This window comes from Eucalyptus grandis, chromosome 3 (genome assembly GCF_016545825.1).
Source record: "Eucalyptus grandis isolate ANBG69807.140 chromosome 3, ASM1654582v1, whole genome shotgun sequence".
In the NCBI taxonomy this organism is placed as follows: Eukaryota; Viridiplantae; Streptophyta; class Magnoliopsida; order Myrtales; family Myrtaceae; genus Eucalyptus; species Eucalyptus grandis.
The window spans coordinates 15,799,039-15,822,047 of record NC_052614.1 but is presented as its reverse complement, the minus strand read 5'-3'; the positions used below and the strand labels follow the sequence as shown (position 1 = coordinate 15,822,047).

General features: G+C 39.9%; 2 protein-coding genes across 2 annotated transcripts; both read right to left on the bottom strand.

Moving 5' to 3' along the window:
* Positions 1 to 699: 699 nt before the first annotated feature.
* Positions 700 to 2,291, bottom strand: LOC104436638 (EG45-like domain containing protein). Its single transcript, XM_010049476.3, has 3 exons — positions 2,094 to 2,291; positions 1,642 to 1,957; positions 700 to 1,076 (listed from the first exon to the last, which is right to left on the bottom strand). The coding sequence occupies exons 1-3, from the start codon at positions 2,227 to 2,229 to the stop codon at positions 1,070 to 1,072; spliced, it is 459 nt and encodes a 152-aa protein (XP_010047778.3). The 5' UTR covers positions 2,230 to 2,291; the 3' UTR covers positions 700 to 1,069.
* A 7,191-nt stretch (positions 2,292 to 9,482) lies between these two features.
* LOC104436637 lies at positions 9,483 to 12,633 on the bottom strand. Its single transcript, XM_010049475.3, is given in 9 exon segments — positions 9,483 to 9,915; positions 10,076 to 10,289; positions 10,411 to 10,519; positions 10,522 to 10,541; positions 10,625 to 10,707; positions 11,304 to 11,375; positions 11,490 to 11,558; positions 11,634 to 11,771; positions 12,158 to 12,633. Coding segments are annotated over 9 exon segments (1,170 nt in total). The 5' UTR covers positions 12,578 to 12,633; the 3' UTR covers positions 9,483 to 9,870.
* Between the last annotated feature and the right edge of the window lie 10,376 nt (positions 12,634 to 23,009).

Genomic DNA, 23,009 nt, shown 5'->3' with positions numbered 1-23,009 from the left:
GTGGTGACAAACTCGGTGATTGTTGGAGTGGACGCGATCGACCCTAGCAGCAGATAGAGGTGTGGCACCGATGTTGGGCTTGTGCAAAAGTAGAATCCTCGCAAGGAGAATAGAGAGAAAATATGAGGTTTTTAATTGTTCAGATATGGTAAATTGCAAATCAATTTGACAATGGAGAAATATTTTGTGAGGATAGATGCGCTTATAAATTTGATAATCGCATGACGACTCAACTTCTTGCCAATTTTTTTTATTGCAAATAAATTTTAGGACTTTTTAGTTCAGTTACCTCCGAACTTGGAAAAAATGAAGTGATTTATCCAAACATAAGGAGGGATACTGAAAATTTTCTTTCTAATCCCAACACCCGAAAAAAAAAAAAAAACTGTCCCCTTTTTGTAGTCGGTTCTCATATTTTAAAACAGAAATATATCCCGCAACAGTCACATTTTAACAATAATGATAATAGAAAAACCAGCTAATATTTATCGTGTAGATAACGTGGTTCATCAATTATGCTACGTCAGCCCCGTGTGATCATCATATAAATTGATTCTTCATATATATATATATATATATTTTGGTCGACATGGTTGGTTCATCTTAAAAGGAGGAATTTTTTAAAATTGGTTTAGGTGAGAGAAATTAAAGCAATTGCGTAAGTAGGTATGCATGTTAGGTGTGATTATTACACCCCTCTTCCACCGAAAACGAAGACTAGCAATAAAGAGAAGCTTCCAAATCTGGGGAAGCCTCCAAGAAATTCATGTCCGACCTTCTCACATGAAAAATCTGTCCCTCTCTTTGATTAATACAACATGAAACGACGTGCAATTGTAGAAAATGAAGGAATGACGAACTTGTGCAAGACAAAGAAGACCAATACTAACGGGGGAAAAGAAGGGAAAAAGAAGAAGAAGAATTTTCAACAACAAATCGATCATCATTCTAGAGGACGACGCAAGAATTGATCCAATTCGATTTTCATTCGTCGAGTTCCCTTTGGACTTTCTCTGCCTCTCCATCCTTCAATATCGAGCAGTCGCCAGATTATCTCCAGAATCTTAGATCAGACCCTGCACGTTCCGAATACAAAATATATATATGATTTGAAAACTTTTACCATATCGAAGTCAACGTGCTGATATTGAAATCGTCGGCGGATTAGGCCGCATCCATTTTGAAATTTGCTTCTATCCCACCTTATTTTAATCGACAATTAATGCGAACGCCGGCGTCGCAGCTTGATACGCTCATTGTTTTTGAATTACAAAATATGCCCGTTGTAAACATATAAGAATTGAGACGAACTTAGTTTTTGGTTTGACCGACGACACGAATTGTCTAACATGATTGTCGCATTACCGCTGCTATTTAAATTAAAGTTTTGGTTCGATGTATTGTGATTGCAACCGCAGCTGGAGTTTAGCAAGACAGGTTGATCATTGGAAGTTCTTATACCCTGAATTACTGCGATTCCTTTTCGGAAGCATCCGAATTCCGAGTTTGTCGCAAGAATTCTACCATATTACGGCGAAAAAAAGGGCGGAAAAGAATTCGAAAGCTCGAAAAATGGGGTCCAACTAACTAGCACGAGATTCACAGAAAGTACGGAGAAAGGGGGAAACTGGAGTTACTTACTGTTGGAACTCGACGTTGATAGAATCCACGGAGGAATTGGCAATGGCTCCGAACGCGGTCTGAGACAGGACCAAGGTGGCGCCGGTGACGGACTGCTTGGAGGCGACGGCTGCAGACGAGGACGAGAGGGCATAGTCGACGATCTTGATCTGGATAGTGCGTTCGGGGATGCAGGTGCCGGACTTCGACGCGCTGATGCACCGCACCAGGTACTGCCTCCCGCACGCCGCCCCGTTGTCCCACACCCCGTCACCCGCCGCCGCGAACAGGTTGCTCGACGGGAACTGTGATGGGTCCCCACCGTAGCATTCCGTCGCTAAAAGCAAAAGGGTTAAAGAGAGAAGTCATGTAAGCTTCTACGTCTGCCAAATCAATATAAGTCCATTTCTTTTCAAATGATGGAGAGAACTTCTCTCCTCGTTCTCTCTTTTCCTAGTAGGGTTAGGACTTACGTTGGTATGGAGGGGTATAGTGAGAAGCCGTGCCGACATCGCCACGGGCCACGAAGGCAATCTCCAAGAGGGCGGAGGTGAAGACGAGGAGGAGACATGGATGAAGGTGTGCAGGGAGACTCCTTTTGATAAACATGTTTGGAAGACGGAGCGGAGGAGGGAAATTATGTGCATATATTCCATCAAAGTCAACGCTCTTCCATAAGATGATACGTGTCGCGTGACATAAAGCGTAGATACCAACCTCGACATAGAGATTAGGCCCTACAGATTTAATATACAGACGTGAGACGGCAGCTTTGCTGCCAAATTAATGTGTGAACTTCTGCATTTTCTATTTTTATCTTTGAAGAAATCTTTGATTCTTCAAAGTCACTCCCTGACCCGTCAAATGAGACATTTCCCTTAGCATAAACGCCAAATCGAAGCGCGTATTCAGCCGCTACGGATGCTTTCTGGACGTGGATTGTTCTTGAAACCCGTAGCGTCCGTGATCGATGGGACTTGGAAAAATATGCACGTGAAGTGCTGATCGGAAATTCTTGTAGACCGGCGGATGATCAGGCTGCATGCATATCCAGGATGCATATGTGGTTCGTGCGGTCTCCATTTCCCTCGATTACAATGTTCTGCCGGCTCGTTGGGCCTCGTGAGTTTGGGTCTTGACAACCGGGTGTCGATCGATTTGGATATAAATTGAAAGGTAACGACCACATCACACAAATGTTCGCCTAGCTATGTGCTTGCAGGCGCTCAGGGATATGTGAACTAGAAGCTCGATGAAGGAGGGATATAGGTCAAATCTTAATTTTCATGTTACGCACTGCGTGTTACATAGACTAACAATTGACTTCGATTGTATCTGAACATGCGCGATTGGAGGACCCTGGAGTGGAGCTGGGGAATGACCGTTCTTCATGAAAGGTAATGGAAGGTTAAAGACAAAGTGTAGTTTTCTTTCTTTATTGGACAGAACACCGAGATCAAGCAATAATTCCGACCGATCGTGTCCAGCACGGGGCTAGTTTTGGGGAGTATAGGGCACGCAATGCCATATCAACAATGTCATTCCTGACCCTGGTTACACGTTAAAGGTAATTAGATTCTGTCTATTTCGTGAAAAATGAATAACCTTGATTACACACTTAAGGTAATTATGCTCCGTCTATTTTGCGAAAATGAATGATTTGAAAAAATATTTTCTTAGAAGTAAATACGATCCATCCTTTTCGTTTGGGCCTAATCTTTTAAAGGAATACTTGTAATAACATATAAGATGACGATCATTTGAGAACGAGTGTTTGATTAGTGGATTACTCGATAGGACCTCTCCCAGTCAATGTGGGTTTTTTGACATGTTACGTAATAATTAGTCATAATTGCATGTGAAAATAAGAGATAAACATAAGCAATGGTCTATCTTTTGGATGATTTACAACTATTATGTGACATTAACATTTAGCTATCATTCAAAACTGGAGACAGTGATCGAATAATTGAAGAGACCTTCATGCACAATGAAACTAATACAATCATTGAGCTTTAGGAGAATTGTGTTGTCCCCTAGTTTTTTACCCCTTAAAGCCTTAAATTTAGCAATATTCGCTCCGACATTTTAAAATTTGTTTCGATTTGCTCCCTCATAATGACTCGGACCAAAATTGTCATCAGAATTTTGGTGAACGGACATCATTCCGGATGATGCAGTTAGAATTCTTCTTCTTCTTCTTCTTCTTCTTCTTCTTCTTCTTCTTCTACGGCAACCACGGCAGTGACAGTAGATGAAAAGAAGAAAATAGAAGAAGAATAAGAAAAAAAAGAAAATAAAAGAGAAAATATGAGGTTGATTTTATAATTGTTTCTAAGAACAAGAATCAAATTTTTTTTTTTTTATTCTGTTCCAAATCTACTTCAGAGAACAAAATTTTTACCAAATACGATTCTATTTTAAAATTACTCTCGAAAACAAAATAATAGAATTTTTTTACAATTTAGCTGGTTATCAAACAGGCCCTTAATAGAATTGTACTTTATTGCCCCTATTTTTGGACCATTATAATTTGGCCACGAGGTTTCAAAAGTTCTGCAACATACTCCGTGATCTTTCGAAGTACGTTGCAATGTTTCCTCGACGGTATTGTAAAATCATTACATTTAAGAGGGAATATCGAAATGGACAAAAAAAAAAAAAAATCGGATGTGAGAGCGAGGAGGGAAGTAGTAAAGGCGTGGAGTTGAAGCCAGATGGTGATCATTGTTACCACCACCGCTACGGCAAGCAATGACGGCCATCATCACTGTCACTATTGGCAAGCCCTCGACCTCTTCGTTTATTCTCAGTGACCTCTTTGCCGAAAACTATTGACAAAATGCCTTTCGAAATATGGATTAATCTGAACCGACAAAGATATTAAAGGGTCATTTGTTGACTGGACAGGAAACATACACGATGAGAAAATTAAAGGTATCGAGATAGAGTCATGTAAAAGTACTGGAATATAAAGATAAACTAGAAGAAAAATTGAACAAGTGGTGTTTTTTGATTGATTGTGTCCATTTTACAAATTGAAATGTTATAATATAATATGTGGAAACGACAGGATCTTGCAAACCCACTAGTAGGCAACTGTGATGGTTCAAGGCTTGCTCCTCATCGCCAAGGTCGCAAGTTCGAATCTCTAGGTACTAACGTCTTAAGTGAGGGGCCATGGTGGTGGGGTCTTATGTTAGTCCCCCGAGTATAGGGTCCCGGCCTTTCGGTGCTGTCCGGGCCCGAGGAGCTCGTGGTGGAATCATCGGTTATTAAAAAAAAAATCACATGATCTTGCAATCTACGACCAACGCAAAATCACTTACAGAGAAATAAACGAAAAATAATAAGGATATCGGGAATTTACGTAGATATAAGGGGGCGGTGCTAAACACGCTTGAGTGTTTCTTATATCAAGATTTAATTTAAAATTCAAAATATTTATAAATAAATAGCTCACTTGAATATAAATTTACGGTATAAAATTACTGTGCATTCAAGCTCTAAACAAAAATGCGCACGACTCTTCAGCTTCACGTGTGCGGCTTGGGGCTCCTTTTCTTTCTTTGCTTTTGTAGGGCTTCGGCGGCACCACCTCCTGGAGGCATTTGTTTTGTATATATGTGTCCCCAAAAGTCAAAGTCATGGCTTGAGCCCACCACGTGCAGTGAAATACGTGTGCCAAAAGTCAAATATTTGACTTTGGGCCCCACATTAATAGCCCCACGTTAATAACCTCCTGCAGATGAGAGAAGAAACGTTGCTCCCTTTGTTTATTATTCTATTTTATTTTCTCTTTTATAATTCTTCACAAAGTCTAACGTAGTTTCTTCTACTTAAGAAATCTTTATCAACAAATTCAATTAAGTAATTTTTTTTTTTAAATTCAAACTCGAAATATTAATTTAATATGAAATTTAAGCATTTATGCTTATTATCAAAGGTTAATGATAGATACAAAAATTTATCGCACGTGATTCCAACAATCAAACAATTCCTATTTACAAGTGGTAAATAAAAAAAACGACTCCACTACTTCGATGTTCGTGTCTTCTCCACTATTTTGACGGCTGTGTCTTCTCCACTTTTTTCATAATTACCACTTTCAATTGCTCACAAACTTCTTGGCTCTATCACTTGACTATTGCATTGAGTTTATTCCTTTACAAATGCACCTCTGACAATTGAACCCGAAATCATCGGCTCTAGTAGTTAGGCAACTATTCGAATCTCATTCCGTTAATTGTTGTATCGATCGCAACATTTTTTCACTTTGGTTAATCTTCATTTGTAGACATTCCACTCCACAACTTGGTTATTTTCACTCATTTCTCCGTCGGTTAAAACTAATTTTCTTGTTGGCCAACTTAGTTTTGCTGACCGATAGCCTTTAACAATTAGCAAATCTTGCTTCTGTCGCATTCAACTCGGTTTCTGCCAATTAAGTTGACAATGAAAGACATATTTTTGGTGACGATTACACAACCACCCAACCCTTTCCCTTTATATCTCTCATCTACCTTCTTTCCTCCTTTCTTCTCTTCATTTACTCCACAAGTGCCTTTATTTACTCTGATTTCAACTTTAATGTTGGAAGAGCATTGTAACAAGTTCTAGAAGGTCGGTGGCCCCGTTTGATTTAGCTTTGGGAGAATGTTTTGAGAAAATACAAATATTTTTGGTCAAGGGAGTTTTCAAAATGCAGATAACGTTTGGTGAATTATAATTTTAAAATGCATTGGGAAACAATTTTGACTAAAATGCCATTTATTAAAAATTGCATTTGTAAAGGACATTTACTGAATTAAAAAAAAAAAGAAAAGAAAATATTTTTGTAATTTATTTTGAAGTCCAACCATTGATTGGCTAGATCTAACTGTCGTACCATCGGATGGCCTCACATGAGATTGTCCACCTTAAGCAAGGTTGCGTGATCTCGGGCGGCCTCCTAGGTTGCGTGATTCAGGCCATCAATCGCTTGGGGGTTGCGCGACCTCAAGCGGACCGTCGCCTGAGGTTGCGTGACTTGAGGGGCGGCCGCTTGGGTCGTGCGATTTAAGCCATCGGTTGCCTAGGTCATGCGACCTAGGCTTCACTGAGATCCGACAACGGTCGCCGGGGTTGGGCGATCCTCAGCGGCGGCCGTTGGCCTCAATTGGCTTTTCCATGCGGCGGTCTTCGGAAAAGATGAACAAGTAACCAAGGTTGAGACTTGCATTCCAAAATGCAACTTCCCAAAATATCTTGGAACTTGCTTTGTAATAAAGGCCTTTAGAGCCATTTGAAGATCACGGTGTATTTTCTCAAAGTTGAGCAAAAACACGAATCAAATGCATTTGCATTTAGCTAAGGAACTTTTTGAGTCCCGGCCCATTGCAAATGTGGAACCAAACGGGGCTAGTGTCACCTTGCAAAAACACATCAGTAGACAACTTGTAAGAAGCAATGCAGAACTCCCCTGAATTTGCTCGATGGATATGCCCTTTTTGCAACGGGCATCATGTAATAACTTCGTATGTGACGAAAGTTCGGCCGAGAATTAGGCCAGAGCCAATACTAGGTGGATATTGCAAGAACTCGTGTATGGAGGAGCAAATTAGCACGGCTCCAAGCAACTAGCTGTCAAGACGTTGACTGAATGATTGTGCAGAACATTTCATGCAAAAAGATAAAAACCTTTTCCATCTAATGATTGGACTTCAGCTTTAACTTACCGTGTAGGGGTGTCTGAAGTTGACCCCGGGTCAACCACCTTGGCGAGCAGGGAAGCCATTTACTGACAAATTCAAGCGAGGTGTTCGGCAAAAACTGAGTCTAAACAAACTGTTCAACCAAGTGGGAATGTAGACCCTGAAGCGAAGGACGTGAAGGTGACGGGAAAGCCACCGTAAGTTGGAGATGGAGATGGTCAACCATGGCTGCGCAAGAAGAGCCACTGCATATAGGGATAAGCCCCCAATAAAAGATGGGACCAAATCGCCACTTTCGATCGCTATCCCTTTTTGCTGTGAACATGATCTTTGTATCGATGAAAAGACATGAAGATAGCCCGAAAGCTCAGAAAAGAGAAAAAAAGAGGAGGCCGTGAGGATAGGTGAATTAAGGCTCCACTTGTTTCTTGGAAAATAATTTTCGAGAAAATATTTTCTGAATTTTCCGGTATTCATTCCACCAAAAATGAATTATTTGGGGAAAACATTTTTCATAAAGGGAAAAATGTCTTTTAAACTAGTGGAAAATTTACACCCTGCAGGCTCTCACTTCCTCCTCCTTTTATTTTTCCCCTTTTATTTTCCCTCTTCTTCTTTATTTTAATGTTTTCGTTTTTTTAAAATTGAGTTTTAATTTTCTTTTTTTTTCTTTTCTTTGGCTGGTCGCCAGCCTTGGCGCCAACTCAAGCCTCGCCTAAGGCCAGATCCGACGAGGGTGAGGCTTAAGCTTAGTTGGATAAACTGAGCCTCAAGCTTGTCGGCCTTAGGGACCTCAAGCTCTCATGGATTGGGTTGGTGAGCTGGCAATTCTCTTGGATCAATCGAGCCCCGAGCTCCCTTAGGATCTGGATTATGTCTTGGTTGGTCACCGGGTAGCCAACCATCATCAAGGCACATGACGGAGGAAGGAGGAGGAAGGAAAAGAAAAAGAAAGAAAAATTAAAAATTAAAAATGATAAAAATTCTATTTAAAAAATAATTAAAAATTCTATTTAAAAAATATAAATTAAAATTAAATTTTTTGATCAATAACAAATATTAAATTAATTTTTTTTTTTGGTAATTTTTCCAAAAAAAATCAAATTAGATAAAGAATAGTGGAAAATATTTTCTAGTTAAAATTCAGGCTTTAGCCAAATAAATATAGTCATTTTAAGGAAAATGGCTGAAAAACATTTTTCGAAATCGTGATATTTTTCGAAAACGAATGGACCCTAAGAAATGAGCTATGTGAATATCTTGTTTGATGTAGAGCCACCATTTTCTTTAGCAAGACCCAAGCATGATGAAGCCCACCATTTGAGTAAGGGACCTCCTAAATTAAAAAGTTACTGGACAACTTATCAAGGTTTAAGCATCACAAAGGTTGGAGGTTTAAGGTTGGAGGTTTAACTCATCTCTGACTTTTGGCTAAATATCTTTTGCAGAGCATGGAGTCGAATCCCACATGATAGAAACCTTCGATCTTGCTTGAGATTTCAATGTTTGATCTATTCTATCTCTAACTCTCCTCTCCCTCTTACAAACTTTTGCTCTGCTATTTTGTAGAGCATGAATCGAACCTTGCACCTATGATATTAGCGTGCCCATCCCCAACTGACGAAAATGTTCGATCTTGCTTGAGATTTCAATTTGCAATTCATCCTGTTGCTCCATCAAGATGAGTTAATCTCAAAACGGTTATATGCCCAAAACAGACAACAAGCTTAGATCGAGTATGATGTGTCTCTTAGGTAATGGGGCGTCGGTCACAAATTCAGGACTTTAATTTGGTTTTAATAGTCAGTTTGTTAAAAAAAATTGAGACCTGGACTAGATCTCGGAACCTACTTCATGCGATTCCTTCTATACAATCTAGCTCCTTTTGGCCAAAAACAAAATAAAATTACAATTTAGCTCCTCAGCAGCTTCCCATTCAGGGCTTTTTCACATTGTCAGGGAAGTGAAGGTTCTTGCTCTGCCTAGAAACCGTTCAGTATGGTACTTTCCATTCGATATATGGCTGTTGCATTTATCTGCTAAATCAACCAGAAAAAAAGCGTCAAAGTAAGGTTTTCTCTGAAAAACAGATATCCGCTAACGTCATGATATGCTTCCTGCCATGTTTTTACCATTTTACACATTCATGTGCAGGTGGGCCATGAAACATTGATCAATCCACTACCCTTGGTCATCTCATTGTTTGAAACTTCATAAACACAAGGAGTTAGAGCATACTGATTACAGGAACAACACATGGAGTTCACATCAAGAGCTATCCTCGGATCCATGAGGTAACGATTTCCCTCTCTCCATCTTTATCGTGAAAGGATTCAAAGTATAAACATTTACTGCAGCCGCAGGATTCCTGTGCTTTGTCTGAGGCAATATACAAATACTAGACTTGTTGGATGCTAATAGGAACATGGTTTGGGCCTGTGCTACTGCGCCAATTTCACTGGCAGGGAGTTATAAAGCTTCAAGATAGCTAATAAGTTATATCCGCAAAGACAGTGCATCAAAGAATTGCCGGACTCACTGCTCGCTACATCATATACTAGTCCAACTCGAATTCCTCAAGCCATATCAACACTTCATTTCTCTGCAAGTACAAGCAACCCCAAAAAATGCAAGTGAATACTTAACAGGTTATTTATCATAGTACAGTGACAAATCAAACAGAACCTTTGAAATTAGCTTTTTGCAAGTCACAAGCGGCAACCCTATAGAATTGTATGCCAGAGATGATGGCATCGTCTTACCAATGTAAAGCTCCACGTTCGTCCTGGATCATTGTATCTTGCAAACAGACAACCCATCTTTGGTTTGAGCCCATCTCTTAGAAGACTAGAGCGAAGTTCTCTCTCTTTCTCGAGAACAATATCTTCAGTAGGCTCTCCACTGAACTTCAGAACAGCAGCAATACCACCATCAACTTGTCTCAAGCTTATGTTTTTTTGACTGGGATCAGGTACACTGCACAAAAGATATCTTATTACTTTCACTCGATAATACTGAATTTGCTTCACTAGCTAAAGGGAATTTTGGCATAACACACCTTAAGAAATTTCAATTGTATAAACTTATATAGCCCCACCTGCTTAAATCTTTCTCCAGCGGAAGAACAAATTGAATCGATATTTTCGACAACTCATTATCAAATGCTTGAGTGAAGACAGGAGTAGTCATTTTCATTTTCTCCGTTTCGAATTCTTCCCAAAGATATACCTGTGCATATTAATTCAATCATCAACATTGTCATACAAGAAAAGAAACTAATGCTATAAAATAGATGGGCAGAGGCAACTGACCCTGCTATGTCATTAAAACCTTTCGATCCAGACAGCTTGTCTCCGCTTGTTTCTGCTACTAAAAATGGCGCGTACTTTCTTACCTATGGATTGCAGTATTGCTTAATAACAATTCCAAGCAGATATTAACAAAAGTTTCTCAGTGCTTGACTCTTCAATCAAGTATACAGTAAGTGATCAGAAATCAGAATACAAAGAGATTGTTTCAATATGCACACAAATAAATGGCAACATGTTTTCAGGAAATGAGAAGGGATTAACCCAAAAAAAGTGTCCTACACAAAATGATCATAGTCTAGATTATGATAAGAAAAGAGACAACTGCAAAAACTTATAAAAATAAATTCTGCTATAGCCATAAAAGGAACGGGAAAATAAAAGAAAGTGGAAAGAAGGATCAGCTAGTCGACCATAGCTAGTTGGACATTGATGCCTTCACTGAAGTTGGAAATGTGGATCAGCTTGAAAATGGTCAGATTCACAAAGCAATAAAATGACATGAAATGCTTCCAGTTAGATACCAAGGAATCTCTTACTCGCATCATGAAGATGTCAAAAACACAGTAAAGCTAATCTAATTTGATCTGACAAGTGGTAAGGTCCTAACAAATGCAACAAAAACTAGATTGTCTCGTTTGCACAACATAAACTGTTAAAAGATAGTTTCCAAAACACATACCTCATATTTTCCAGTTCGTTTCAATATCTGATAAATGGGAGATTGCAACTCAGGAGTCTTATAGTACTGAAGCTGCACAAATCACAACATTAGCAATGCACAAAGAAGCACAGCTGAATGCATAAGAATACATGTGAGCACGCAAACAGAGGCATGTCACATGAGCAGAAACTGGAGAGTCATTACCTGTCTGAACACATCCCTTAGACCTTCCAGAGAGAAGTATTCATTCTCCTTGATCGAGTCCCAGTAGTCCTAACATGGGGAATCCCTTTTTGAAACATGGGACCTTAAAGTTTTCTATGACTATATAATTGACTCGTAACTCACCACGTGACTGCAAAACTTGCCTGTCTCCGGGTTGATTCCCATGATAGAGGTTCCTGTGAAGACCAATTCCGGCTTCCACGGAAGTGGCATGAACTTCATCACCATCGTCCATCTGGTCGTTATCTCGTAAGGTCCTGTCTATTCCATCTCAATCAGTTAAAACCGAGAAATTAAGCAGCTACACAGTATACCAGCAGAGTCTCCTCAGAATTTAATGATGTTTTTGCCCCAAAAAATGATCTACATATATGGTCACTACAGCCGAAATATAAATTCTGTCGTCAATGTCTTCAACTAACGAGAATGATGAATTGCAAATAACATCTACGGATACAAATCTCAGTGGAATTATTCATCAACTTGCATTGCCACACAGAAATATAACATGAAAATTTTAAAAAGAGCAACCAAGCTCAACCTCAACATAACAAGCTCATCTTCAAAATATCAATCAACGTGACAAGCTCAACCTCAGCATCACTCATCAAACCAGAACCAGCTTTGACAAGATGAAGCATTCAAACCTGTTTGGCCCAATGCAACTGGAAGTCCGGCCTGAACACGGTCTTCAAGAAGGCGATGTTGAACAGATACCCGCTGATGGTGTCGTGCTTCGTTATGGGGTCCCTGAACTTCACGCGCTCGTCGTACGCCGTCCGATCGATCCCCTGGTCGTCGAACAGGTGCGGGAGGTCGTCGTACAGGAAACCCACCAGCCGCTCCACGTCCACGGCCGGTTTCGGCGGGCTCTGCTCCGCTAAGCTGAGCCTGAGAGCCCACTTCGACCGTTGGCCATAATAACTCACGTCCAACTGATTCAACTTCGGCTCTTTCCTCGGGAAAGCGACCGCGGCGGCCCTAGCGACGGCGCCCGGCCGCCGGAGAGCGACGTGCGGTGGAGGGAGCGGGCTGAGGGTGCGGGAGGAGAGTGGTGACACGGCCATCTTCGGTGGGAGCGATCGATGAGAGGTCGTTATACCGTGGAACGGCCATTTTCTTGGTGGACGTATGGCGGGACGCCAAACTGGTGACGATGGCGTGGAAGAATCTGAGCCATGAAAATCGACTGGACGCCGTGGCATTAGCCCTCCGCAGGGATTAATGGGCGGGCTTCGGGCCGGGCTACGAGAAATCTCTGCCCCGAAATGGATCATAAAGTTTTTTTTCGATCGTTTTGATGGGCTGAGTTGGTAAATAGAACTATAGATTTTCCCGAGTGATCTATAATACTTCAGGAGCAGGCGATATAGCGTATATGGATGATATTGCAAGTTGAAAAAATCATGCCACAACCACATGCCCGATCCTATGATGTTTTGGATTCATCAACATATGCAATTTCGCAAATGAATATCATATATATGCCCTTGTGTGTCATTCACATTCATCATAGTAGTACTCCAACTTGTCGACTATGTTTTTGGAATATAGCATTAAAGAATATCTTTAGTGTTGGACTTGGTCTCTGTGGAAGGTTAATCATTTCCAACATCAACCCTTGAGTGTTGGCATAGTTAGTGCATGTCAGAGGATTAATCATTTCCAACATTAACCCTTTAGTGTTGGACTTGGTCTCTATGGAAGGTTAATCATTTCCAACATCAACCCTTGAGTGTTGGCGTAGTTAGTGCAGCATCGATCCGTTTTGATGGGCTGAGTTGGTAAATACAACTATAGATTTTCTCAAGTGATCTATAATACTTCAGGAGCAGGCAATATATACGAATGATATTGCAAGTCAAAAAAATCATGCCACAACCACATGCCTGATCCTATGATGGTTTGGATTCATCAACGTATGCAATTTCGTAAATGAATATCATATATACGCCCTCGTGTGTCATTCACATTCATCATAGCGGTACTCCAACTTGTCGACTATGTTTTTGGAATATAGCGTTTAAGAATACCTTTAGTGTTGGACTTGGTCTCTATGGAAGGTTAATCGTTTCCAACATCACCCCTTGAGTGTTGGCGTAGTTAGTGCATGTCAGAGGATTACCAACTCTTGATGGCAAGGATAGCTGTTCACGTCTCATTAATTATTTATGAATTATAATACAATGGACTTGTAAATAGTTTCATAGACTTTCAGGTATCCAGGCACTTGTGTCCTCGGACCATAACAAAAATCATTTCCAACCTCATCTTATGCACTCTCAATACCGTGACACACATCTTCCTTTGGTTAAAGAAATTAAAGAATTGTTCTTATTTCGAAATAAATTGTCCTATAGACAAATACCTATTTTCGATAGAAAAATATATACGTCTTGTCAACATATATGGAAGATGTATTCCCCTTTCGTGGGGTGAATAGCATTATCCAGGGTAAACATGCCACAAAAATCTGTCACAACCTCGTCTCTGATTGGACAGCAAATCTCTTGAAGAAACCCTAAATCATCGGATAGCTGAATGAGCCGAAAACCTCAAATTTATCGAAGTTGAATTGGAATGTCCATGTCTCCTTCCACCCTTCAACCTAACTCACAATCGCATGCATATTGAGTGCTCCTCGCCCCCTCCTCCGTCTTCATCTCCTTCTACTTTAACTCGCCAAATTGACATATTCACCTTCCTTTTCTTCTTAGATTATTTCAGGCGTGTTATTATCATTCGTGGTGAGTTAGCAGAATGATGTCGTTCTAGGATTAGAGCATTTAGGTTAGTTTTTTTTTTTTTTTTTACTTTAATTAAATTTGGTAAATAAATGTGTTCAAAACGACAACGTTTTGAAATGACATGGAATCTAGCTAACTTTTGGACGGAAGTCATTTGTTACCTCAGATGCCACATCTACATTTTGATGGCGGGCATTTTTCTCCAAACAAAAAATTTGGGGATCTCCTGAATAACTTTCTTCATTTGAGGGTATTTTTTGATAAATAGAGTAAAGGTTGGAGTTTTTAAAAAGATATTTGGCTATTAATTATGTGCAAAGTCATTACTGATGAATTGTTTTAGATCATTATTTCCACCCGTCTACAATCAGGTATCACCTGTAATGGACCCCCTGCTTAAATTTAGAGTTTATTTATTCCATAGAAGATCAATGATTTGAAGAATATGATCTTAAAAGTAATTATATGTAGAAAAGTTAGTCAACCGTCGATTTTTGGGATTTTTTTATTAGTATAAATAGTTGATATATAATGAAATGAACTCACCCTAAGCGCTTGATGTTTTATAGTTGCCTTTACTTCCGCCAATGCTTTACATGCATAAACAAACCAGTTGCCGACATCTTACAAACAGAGCATAAGATTAAACATGTGTCCCACGTGATTACTGTATCTTCTTTTAGAAGTCCTCTTCCAAAAGAATATCTTACAAGGAGTCAACAAGAAATTCCATTAATAATGGGTCACTATGACCCTTTAGAACAACTTGATGAATTTAATAGATCTTTTTAGGATGACCCAATGACCATAAATTAAAACTATCCAATTTTTCAATGCAATGGGTAGTTGTTCATGGACTATCTGTATGTACCATTTCTTTTTTAGGATCAATATCAGCAATGTAATTCATCCACTAATGAACCTAATACAAATTATAAAGCTATGACACGATCAAACCTGCATGGACTAAATGTTGAATCAAATTGTCCCAATCTCTACTGAGGGTTATTACTCATTTTTGTACTTGCCGTTTTATTTTCCAATTATTTTTTTCAATTAAGATAAGAAAAATAATAGTAAAATACTAAACAGTAATATTGTAAAACCCTCTTTTAAGAGGCGTATATTATCTTTCAAGCATGAAATATAGCTGGCAGAGACTGAAAAAGGGGAACATTCTCCTCACAAGCCCATGCATCACAAGACCAAACTCAACGGTCCATGTGCACTTCTTGAATTCTTGTTTCTAGTCATTAATACAATGAAGGAGCACCAGAGGCTACATATTTAACTTTAGCTTTACTAAAACACATGACATATGATTATACGACAATGAATTACATGAGCTCTTCTCACTATAACCTCAACACTTCATCAGCTAGAAGAATAATCTCCCGCATAAGTATCACGAAAAATAATCGACCCTAGAATTGCAGACTTCACCAAAAGTGGACATAGCAGAGATGATGATAATCAATAGCTAGATGAACGGAATCATGACAGAAAAATCTCATGCAGCAGGAGCGTAATCATAGCCGCCCCCGTCGTCGTCGTCGTCCCCATCGCCTTCCGCGATAGCAGCTGGCGCACAGTCACAGTCATCATCGTCGTCGTCATCATCCGCATCAGCTGGCTTTCTCCACCAGTCGTCGGAGTCAATGGACAGCATTGAAATGGGAAGCATTTTCTCTCTCTCTCTCTCTCTCTCTCTCTCTCTCTCTCTCTCTCTCTCTCTGTGGAAAGCAGCGAAAATGGATTTCGTGGGTTCGAACCAGTTGATTTGAGAGGCCGATGGTGGTGGTTTTTATAGGGAGAAGAGAAGCTGGGTGGACATAGGCGGGCACGGGCTGAGCGCGTGGGGAGTGTGCACGGCCCTGTGCTGGTCACAGGTTGCCTCCTCCGTGGTCCATGGCCACCTCGGAACCCCCCACAACGTGTCGACACTTCAGCCTTATTATTGTTTGGTTAAGTGTCTAAACGAAACTTTCAGGCTCAATCGAGACCAGTTGCACCGGACACCTGGACATCTTCTAATGGACATGAAGTCATGCGTGTGTTAGGGATCGAACGGTGATCGACTGTCTGGTCCATCTAAGTCTTTTTCATCAAATATCACTAGTTAGAATTCACGAGATACCTTAATTTTATTACGTTGACATGACCTTTGAATAAGTTCAAAATCTTGCATCCTAACCTTCGAGACACGAAAGCAATCCAAAGTAGACTGATTTGATGATGACACAGCGCGGGCAATTTGTCTAAAACAAGGTAGGGGCAATGAAGATATGATACAGGAGCCCCGCGAGTGATAGCTTGATGAGACATTTCTTGGGTGCAATAGTTTTGGTCATGGAAAGTGCACGGCTTTCGGCTGCTGATTAGGCTTGAACAAGTTCATCACGCACGCTTTGACATCAAATCGAGAGAAGTGTCTTTCTTATCAAGAAATGGTGCGTATAAGAAAGAGTCTTTGTTATGAGCGAACAGTGCGTAATAATTGTACACGATGAATCATATCAAGAAATAGTGCGCTTTGACATCAGTCCGGCTTCTGATTTTGCAGAGGACACTTCTCACGAGCTGTCCGAAAGATAAGTTCCACACGACTCCTCGTGACAAATGGGAAACCAGTGCCAGTTCCAACTTGACTTTTCTTTGTTTTTACAGCCAGATGTGGGGATGAATTCAGAAGTCCCCGTGCATCCATTTCGAGCTAGAGGTCCTTCGCGGATTTTCCATCGTGTAGCCGACTAATTAAGATGTGAAACTAGAGCAGACTCAGTCAGTCGAATGAAAAGCAAAGTGTTGGAAGGGTTTAAGCTTCATTTCCCATAATATCTCATGGATGTGAAACTTTAGACGGCATTCGGTAAAAGACAAGTATAATATGATCTTCTTTTTCGTCTAGTAAGTGGGAGGGCTTTGGGTTTGGTAATTTCATCCGAAATTTCTTCTGTTAATTTAAGTGGTAATGCGAAGTCTTGAACTCCTACATATATGCTAGTGGTATCAATGTGGGAAGGCAAATAGCCATTCTCACTGAAGCTCGCCAAGATGGACATAGATCCTCTGTTCTCTTTCACCGCATCTCAATCCGCGCCACATCCGTGGAATCTCGATACGCTTGTTGTAGTTATTTTTCAGAAAAGCTAATAACACGTTTATTTCGTCGTAAATATCTAATCATGTTTGGTTCCGGGTATGCCATCCAGGTTGCTAGAAAACATATGGTGGTACATTTGTTAGAGTCTAAATTCAGAACTTACAATCTTCTCAACGTTTTAGCCGTCTCAATAATCATGATACATCGGCCTGAAAAGATGGGGAGCTATCTAGATGCATTTTCACCTTGAGGGAGGAAAATCCAGTGAAGTGATAGAGAAGGGTCCAAAGTAATCTTCTTTGCGTTAGTGTCATGCTTTAAAAAATAAAAATAAAAAACCCTAGATTCGACGTACATCACATGATGACGATGCAAGTGAATTGATTATTAATGTATTGTTTACAATTCTTTACACAATGAGATGACGTCGGTCTTTGATGTGTCTGACGATAATGCCTTTGATCATCAGTCAACTTGAAAAAGTTCTATAACAACGTGCGAAATTCACACCCATCCCTAATATAATTTCAAATTTGGCGAAGCCAACATCGCATCAATATATAAAGAAGAAAATTCTCCATTGACTATATAGTACCTCACATTATTACATTAGCAGCCCAACCGAGATTACTTCAAGAGAAGAAACCTCAATTGACTAGATCTACACACGTCACCTAGCACAATCGGCACATGAGGAGACAAAGATTCACACATGATGTGGCCTTCTTGTCCTCACGGCGCACAATAGTTCACTATAATCAAAACTTAACTAGGGCATTAGGGGCGAAGTAAATTAATCTCTCTCTCTCTTCATGCCGCCGGAGCATAATCATAGCCACCATCGTCATCGTCATCGTCGTCTCCATCGCCTTCTGCCAATGCGGCCGGTGCATCGCCATCACCATCTCCTTCGGTGAGCCTCGTAGGCCGGCGTTTGTACTCGAATTCGGCAATGAATTCTTGTACCAACTCCATCGAACCGACCGGCTTCCACACGCGAAACATCATGGCAATGGAGCAAAGATGGGAAGGTGAATAAGGGATGAGTTTTGAGATCTTACGAGTCACCTTAGGGTTCGATACTGAGTAGTGAAGTGAGCTTGCGCGGGCGCATATATATATAATCACATCACGTGTCGGGAGAAGCGAAGGCACGGCTGGAAGGACTCGCGTTAGCGTTTTTGGTCCTCGTGCGGGGATGTGGCGAAGTGCGAGAGGAGTGTGTGGGGCTCGTGTGACCACATGCCGAGGTGGATTCCCACGTGGCGGCCGGAAGGAGGGGCCACGTGGCACGACGTATCTTTGGGGGGGACCAATTGGCATTTGTTGTAGCGACAGGCTTTTAAAGAGACTTTCTGTGTGGTCGTGCTTGTTGATTTTGGTAATAGAAATCCACCCGTGATATTCTCCGTGGAATAGCAGCGACGTGCAAGTCCAAAAGGGTCTTGAGATGCGAAAACAATCGCCTCGGATGCGAATATCTAGCAACAAATCTTAGGTTTTTATTTTTAATTTTAGTCTCACTCATCTCTTTTATATATAAGTGTGTATGATGCTCATGAGGAACTTAATATTCTCGAATCCTACCCTTCAATCATTTTACCAATAGGACAGCATGCCTACTGGCGCTTCGATTTCTTAGAAATGACATAGATTAACGTAGAATGATTGATGAGACATAAAGGAAATAATTATCACTTTAAGTCTTTGAATACTTCAGACATTTGTCGCCAAAAAAACTTTATTTTCTTTTCTCCCATAGTGAATGGCATTTCCAATAGAATCGTCAATCTCTCTTTTTTTTTTTTTTTTTGGTTGGGGTTATTGAAATTTTAGTTTGTCGAGGATTAAAAGACTATTGTTTCAAAATTTCCAAAAAAGAATAATTCTTGATTTTTATTATAAGTAAAGGGTTATATAGTTCATTAGCTCTCCACCATTTTTTCTTAATAAGTAATGGTTATATAGTTAATTTTTAAGTTGAAGGTTTTAATTTCTTCAATCGTCCCCTGGAGAACTGAAATTTTCCTTTTTCTTTCCATTAATGGCCTCTCCACAAAAAATTATTCAAAAGCCATAAACCTATTGTATCGCGAGATAATTTACTCTTAAATTTTTCAATTTAATAAATTTAGTCATAAATTTTTGAAGATAATAAAATATTGCTTGGTGTGGACATCGATCATCTTAGATGGCACAGTTGGTGTTAACTTGAATGATTTTTACAATTTAAAAAAAAAAAATCTGATTTTATTTTTATTTTTATTTATTATTATTTTTTTGTGCTTGTGGTTGGTCTTGGTCAACCATAGGCAAGGGCAACCCTCGCCCTAACTAGATTTGCACGAGGGTTGGCCAACAAGTCTTGCGATGTTGTTGCCAGGTGAGGGCAGTGCTAAGCTATGGCCAATTGTTGGCTATCATTGAGACTAGCCATAGGCGAAAGTGGCAACAGGCCACAAGCAAAAAGTAGAAAAAAAAATGAAAAAAAAAAGAAACAAAAAAATAATTTAGATTTTTAAAAAAAAAATTATAAAATTGTCCATATCCATGTCAACCATGCCATATACATGACTAGCCCATTAAATAATTATGTTAGTAATTTCTAACCAAAATTATCCAAAAAGACTACATTAGAGGATCCTTAGAAGGTTATGAGTGAATTGAACAAATCAAAAAGTTTAGGATTGAATTAATCCCATAGGTTTGAGATTTTTTGGACGTCTCTACCTATTTTTTATTGATCGAGGACAAAAAGAAACAAGGGATAAGTAATGGAATAGCATAATGGGTGGGTTTAGGGAACCGAGAATGGGCTTGGCCTATGTGGCACCAAACTTTGATGACTATTCTCCAAGCCTTTCCTCGTGCATTGTGGATTGCCAGTTAGGCCCAACACAGTCCTTCAGGCATTCAGACAATCATTTGTTTCTATCAATCTCCTTCGCAGGATGGTCAATTGGAACAAGTGGACTCAATTAATTACACTTTCCTTAAAATACTAATTATTTTAATATAAAAAAGGCAGACCATCAAACTGTTTTGAAATTTTATAAACAAAAATCATTTGGATCTCCAAATATACATTAAATCTAGCGCCTTTCCCGAATGGAAACAGTGGAAGTTTGATTCGATTTTCTGTCATGTTGAGCCAAAGCAACATGAATATGTCCGAATGGATGAAGGGAAGGAATATGAATTTTTCTGCCACCCAGGTTGGACTCTCATAAGGAGTTCCTTCGCTATCCTCCGTTTGTAGTGGAAATGGCGAGAAGCTTTTGTCGTGGGAAAAGAATGAAAAAAAAGGAAGATGAATACAAGATAAAATAGTAAGGAATTAAAAAAGAGAATTATAGGATCATTGATTGTTTAATTTAAGAAAGAAGGTGAAAAGTGGAGAGATGAGACAAAGAGTTCATTAAATAGGACGCGTATGAAGTCACGTAGGGATAAGTATATAGAAACGTTCGAATGGAGAATCGTCTAGACCGGATCAAATCGAACGGTTTTGGATAGTTCTATGAGGTACCAATCTAGTTTTGGCTTCCATAAAATTGAAATCGGTGATTTTCGATCATGTTTCTAGTTCCAAGATGGGAACCAGACCAGACCGATTTGTATTTATTTTTGTTATTTTTTATTTTTTAAAGAAGTAAAGTGTAAGCCTAAACCCTAATCTCTACTTCCCCTTTCTTATTCCAAATGATCAAGCGAATCTGTGTTTCTTTCATAGTGCTGCACCCATTCATCCAACTTTCTCCTTTTGTCTCTTACTTCTTTCTTTAATTTACTTTCTTTCCTTTCCTACAAAGATTCACTGCTTATGCTTCCCTTTCTTACTTGCGCCTTCATTAAATATGCGAGTCCGTCATTTATAGAAAAGAATCCACCCAATCCTCCTCTTTTTGTCAAGTGTGTCCCTACAATCATGGTCCCCTCATCTCTAAATCTTCTTTGCAAATCTTGGATGAATGCTTGTTTTGAATTGCGATATGAATCGTCAATTAATTAATCCAAAACTTTTAGCAAAAATATGTGAATCCATAGGTTCTATTGGACCACTCAAGTATCGGATCATACCAATCCCAGGACCAGGTGGTCTAGTTGCCGACTCCAAAAACTGGGAATTGGTTCTCCTAGTCCGATTCTCTATAGAGATCGGATCGGATTGGGAACTGATCACCCTTAAGCCACAAAGTGCAGAAATTATCTTCCTCATATAATTACTATCATTAAATCCCATTATATTTCTTTTTAGACTCATGAAATTTTATATTCTAAATAACAAAAGAGTGCTTGAGAATTTAGGCTTCAAAATTACATTGTGGGTTAAAATCAATTTGACGTGCGAGAAGACTTCAAAATGATATTTCTTTTTCTATTTTGAAATTGGAAGATGTTAATTTTTTTTTTTTGTGATAAAATATTCCAAATCACTAGGATATACGTATGTCCAGCGGTCCTACACCAAAATCACAAATTAAGATATTGCAATCTTAAATCGGGTAGATCATTTTTAGGAAAAAGAATTAGTTTAAAAGCACGTTACTCTTGTCCCACCATGATGCGAGTGAATGACCAATGATGCGCTTAAGCTTGAGCCTCCCTTTTCACAAATTACCCAAGATTTCTGAGACTGAGAATAGACTGAAGAATCGGACTTGTAACCTTCAATTGGAGCTACGCATGAGGGCTTAATAATATTGTCGAAACTCAGTGATAAAACTAAAGAAGCATCTCCAATATAAAAAGCAAGATCTTCTAGTTTTGATGCTATATTAAATGGCGTGTCCATTTTAACAATGAAGTGAACTGTTAGGAGAAGAAAATTTGAAACTTTGACATCCTATTTTGCATTTTAGGGTGCGCATGGCAACGTTTATATTCTGAAAAACTATTTCCTTTTAGAAAGAGTTTTTTATTTTTTTATTTCTACTCCGGGAACAATTTCTGAGTAAAATAAAATGTTTGGTAATTATACAAAATTTATATTCAAGGAATAGAAAAAGAATAGAAATGCATTCGGTAAATATTTATAAATTTTTGTATTGATTTGTTTTTTCTTCTTACTCACGAACCGCCGATCGCCGATTGCCACCACACAACGGCCGCACGATCGCCGCACGACGGCTACATGACCGCCGCACGATTGGCGCATGACTAGCACACGATTGCCACACGACCACCAACTGTCCCCGCCAACTGCCACCACAGGATTGCTACCCACAGCCCACTGGCCGTGAGTGGGGGCGGTGGCCGGTGAGCTGTGGGCGGCAGTCCTGTGGCGACAGTCGACGATCGTGCGGCAATCGTGCAGCGGTCGTGCGGCAACCGTGCAGCGGTCGTGCGCCGATTGTGCGGCGGTCGTGCGGCGGTCGTGCGGCGATGGTGCGGCCATCATGCGGTGGCAGGCGGCGACCGACGGTCCATGAGTAAGAAGAAAAAACAAATCAATACAAAAATTTATAAATTTTTACCAGCGGTTGGCGGTCATGTGGCGGTAGGCGGCGGTCCTGCGATGATTGGCGACGGCAAGTTGCCGGCGGAAGTGTGGCCGTTGACCGATGGGTTATAGGCGGTAGTAACCATCGCCGGCGATTGACCACCGATGGTGGCCGCGAGTGGCAAGAGGTGGTCGATGGTTGGCAA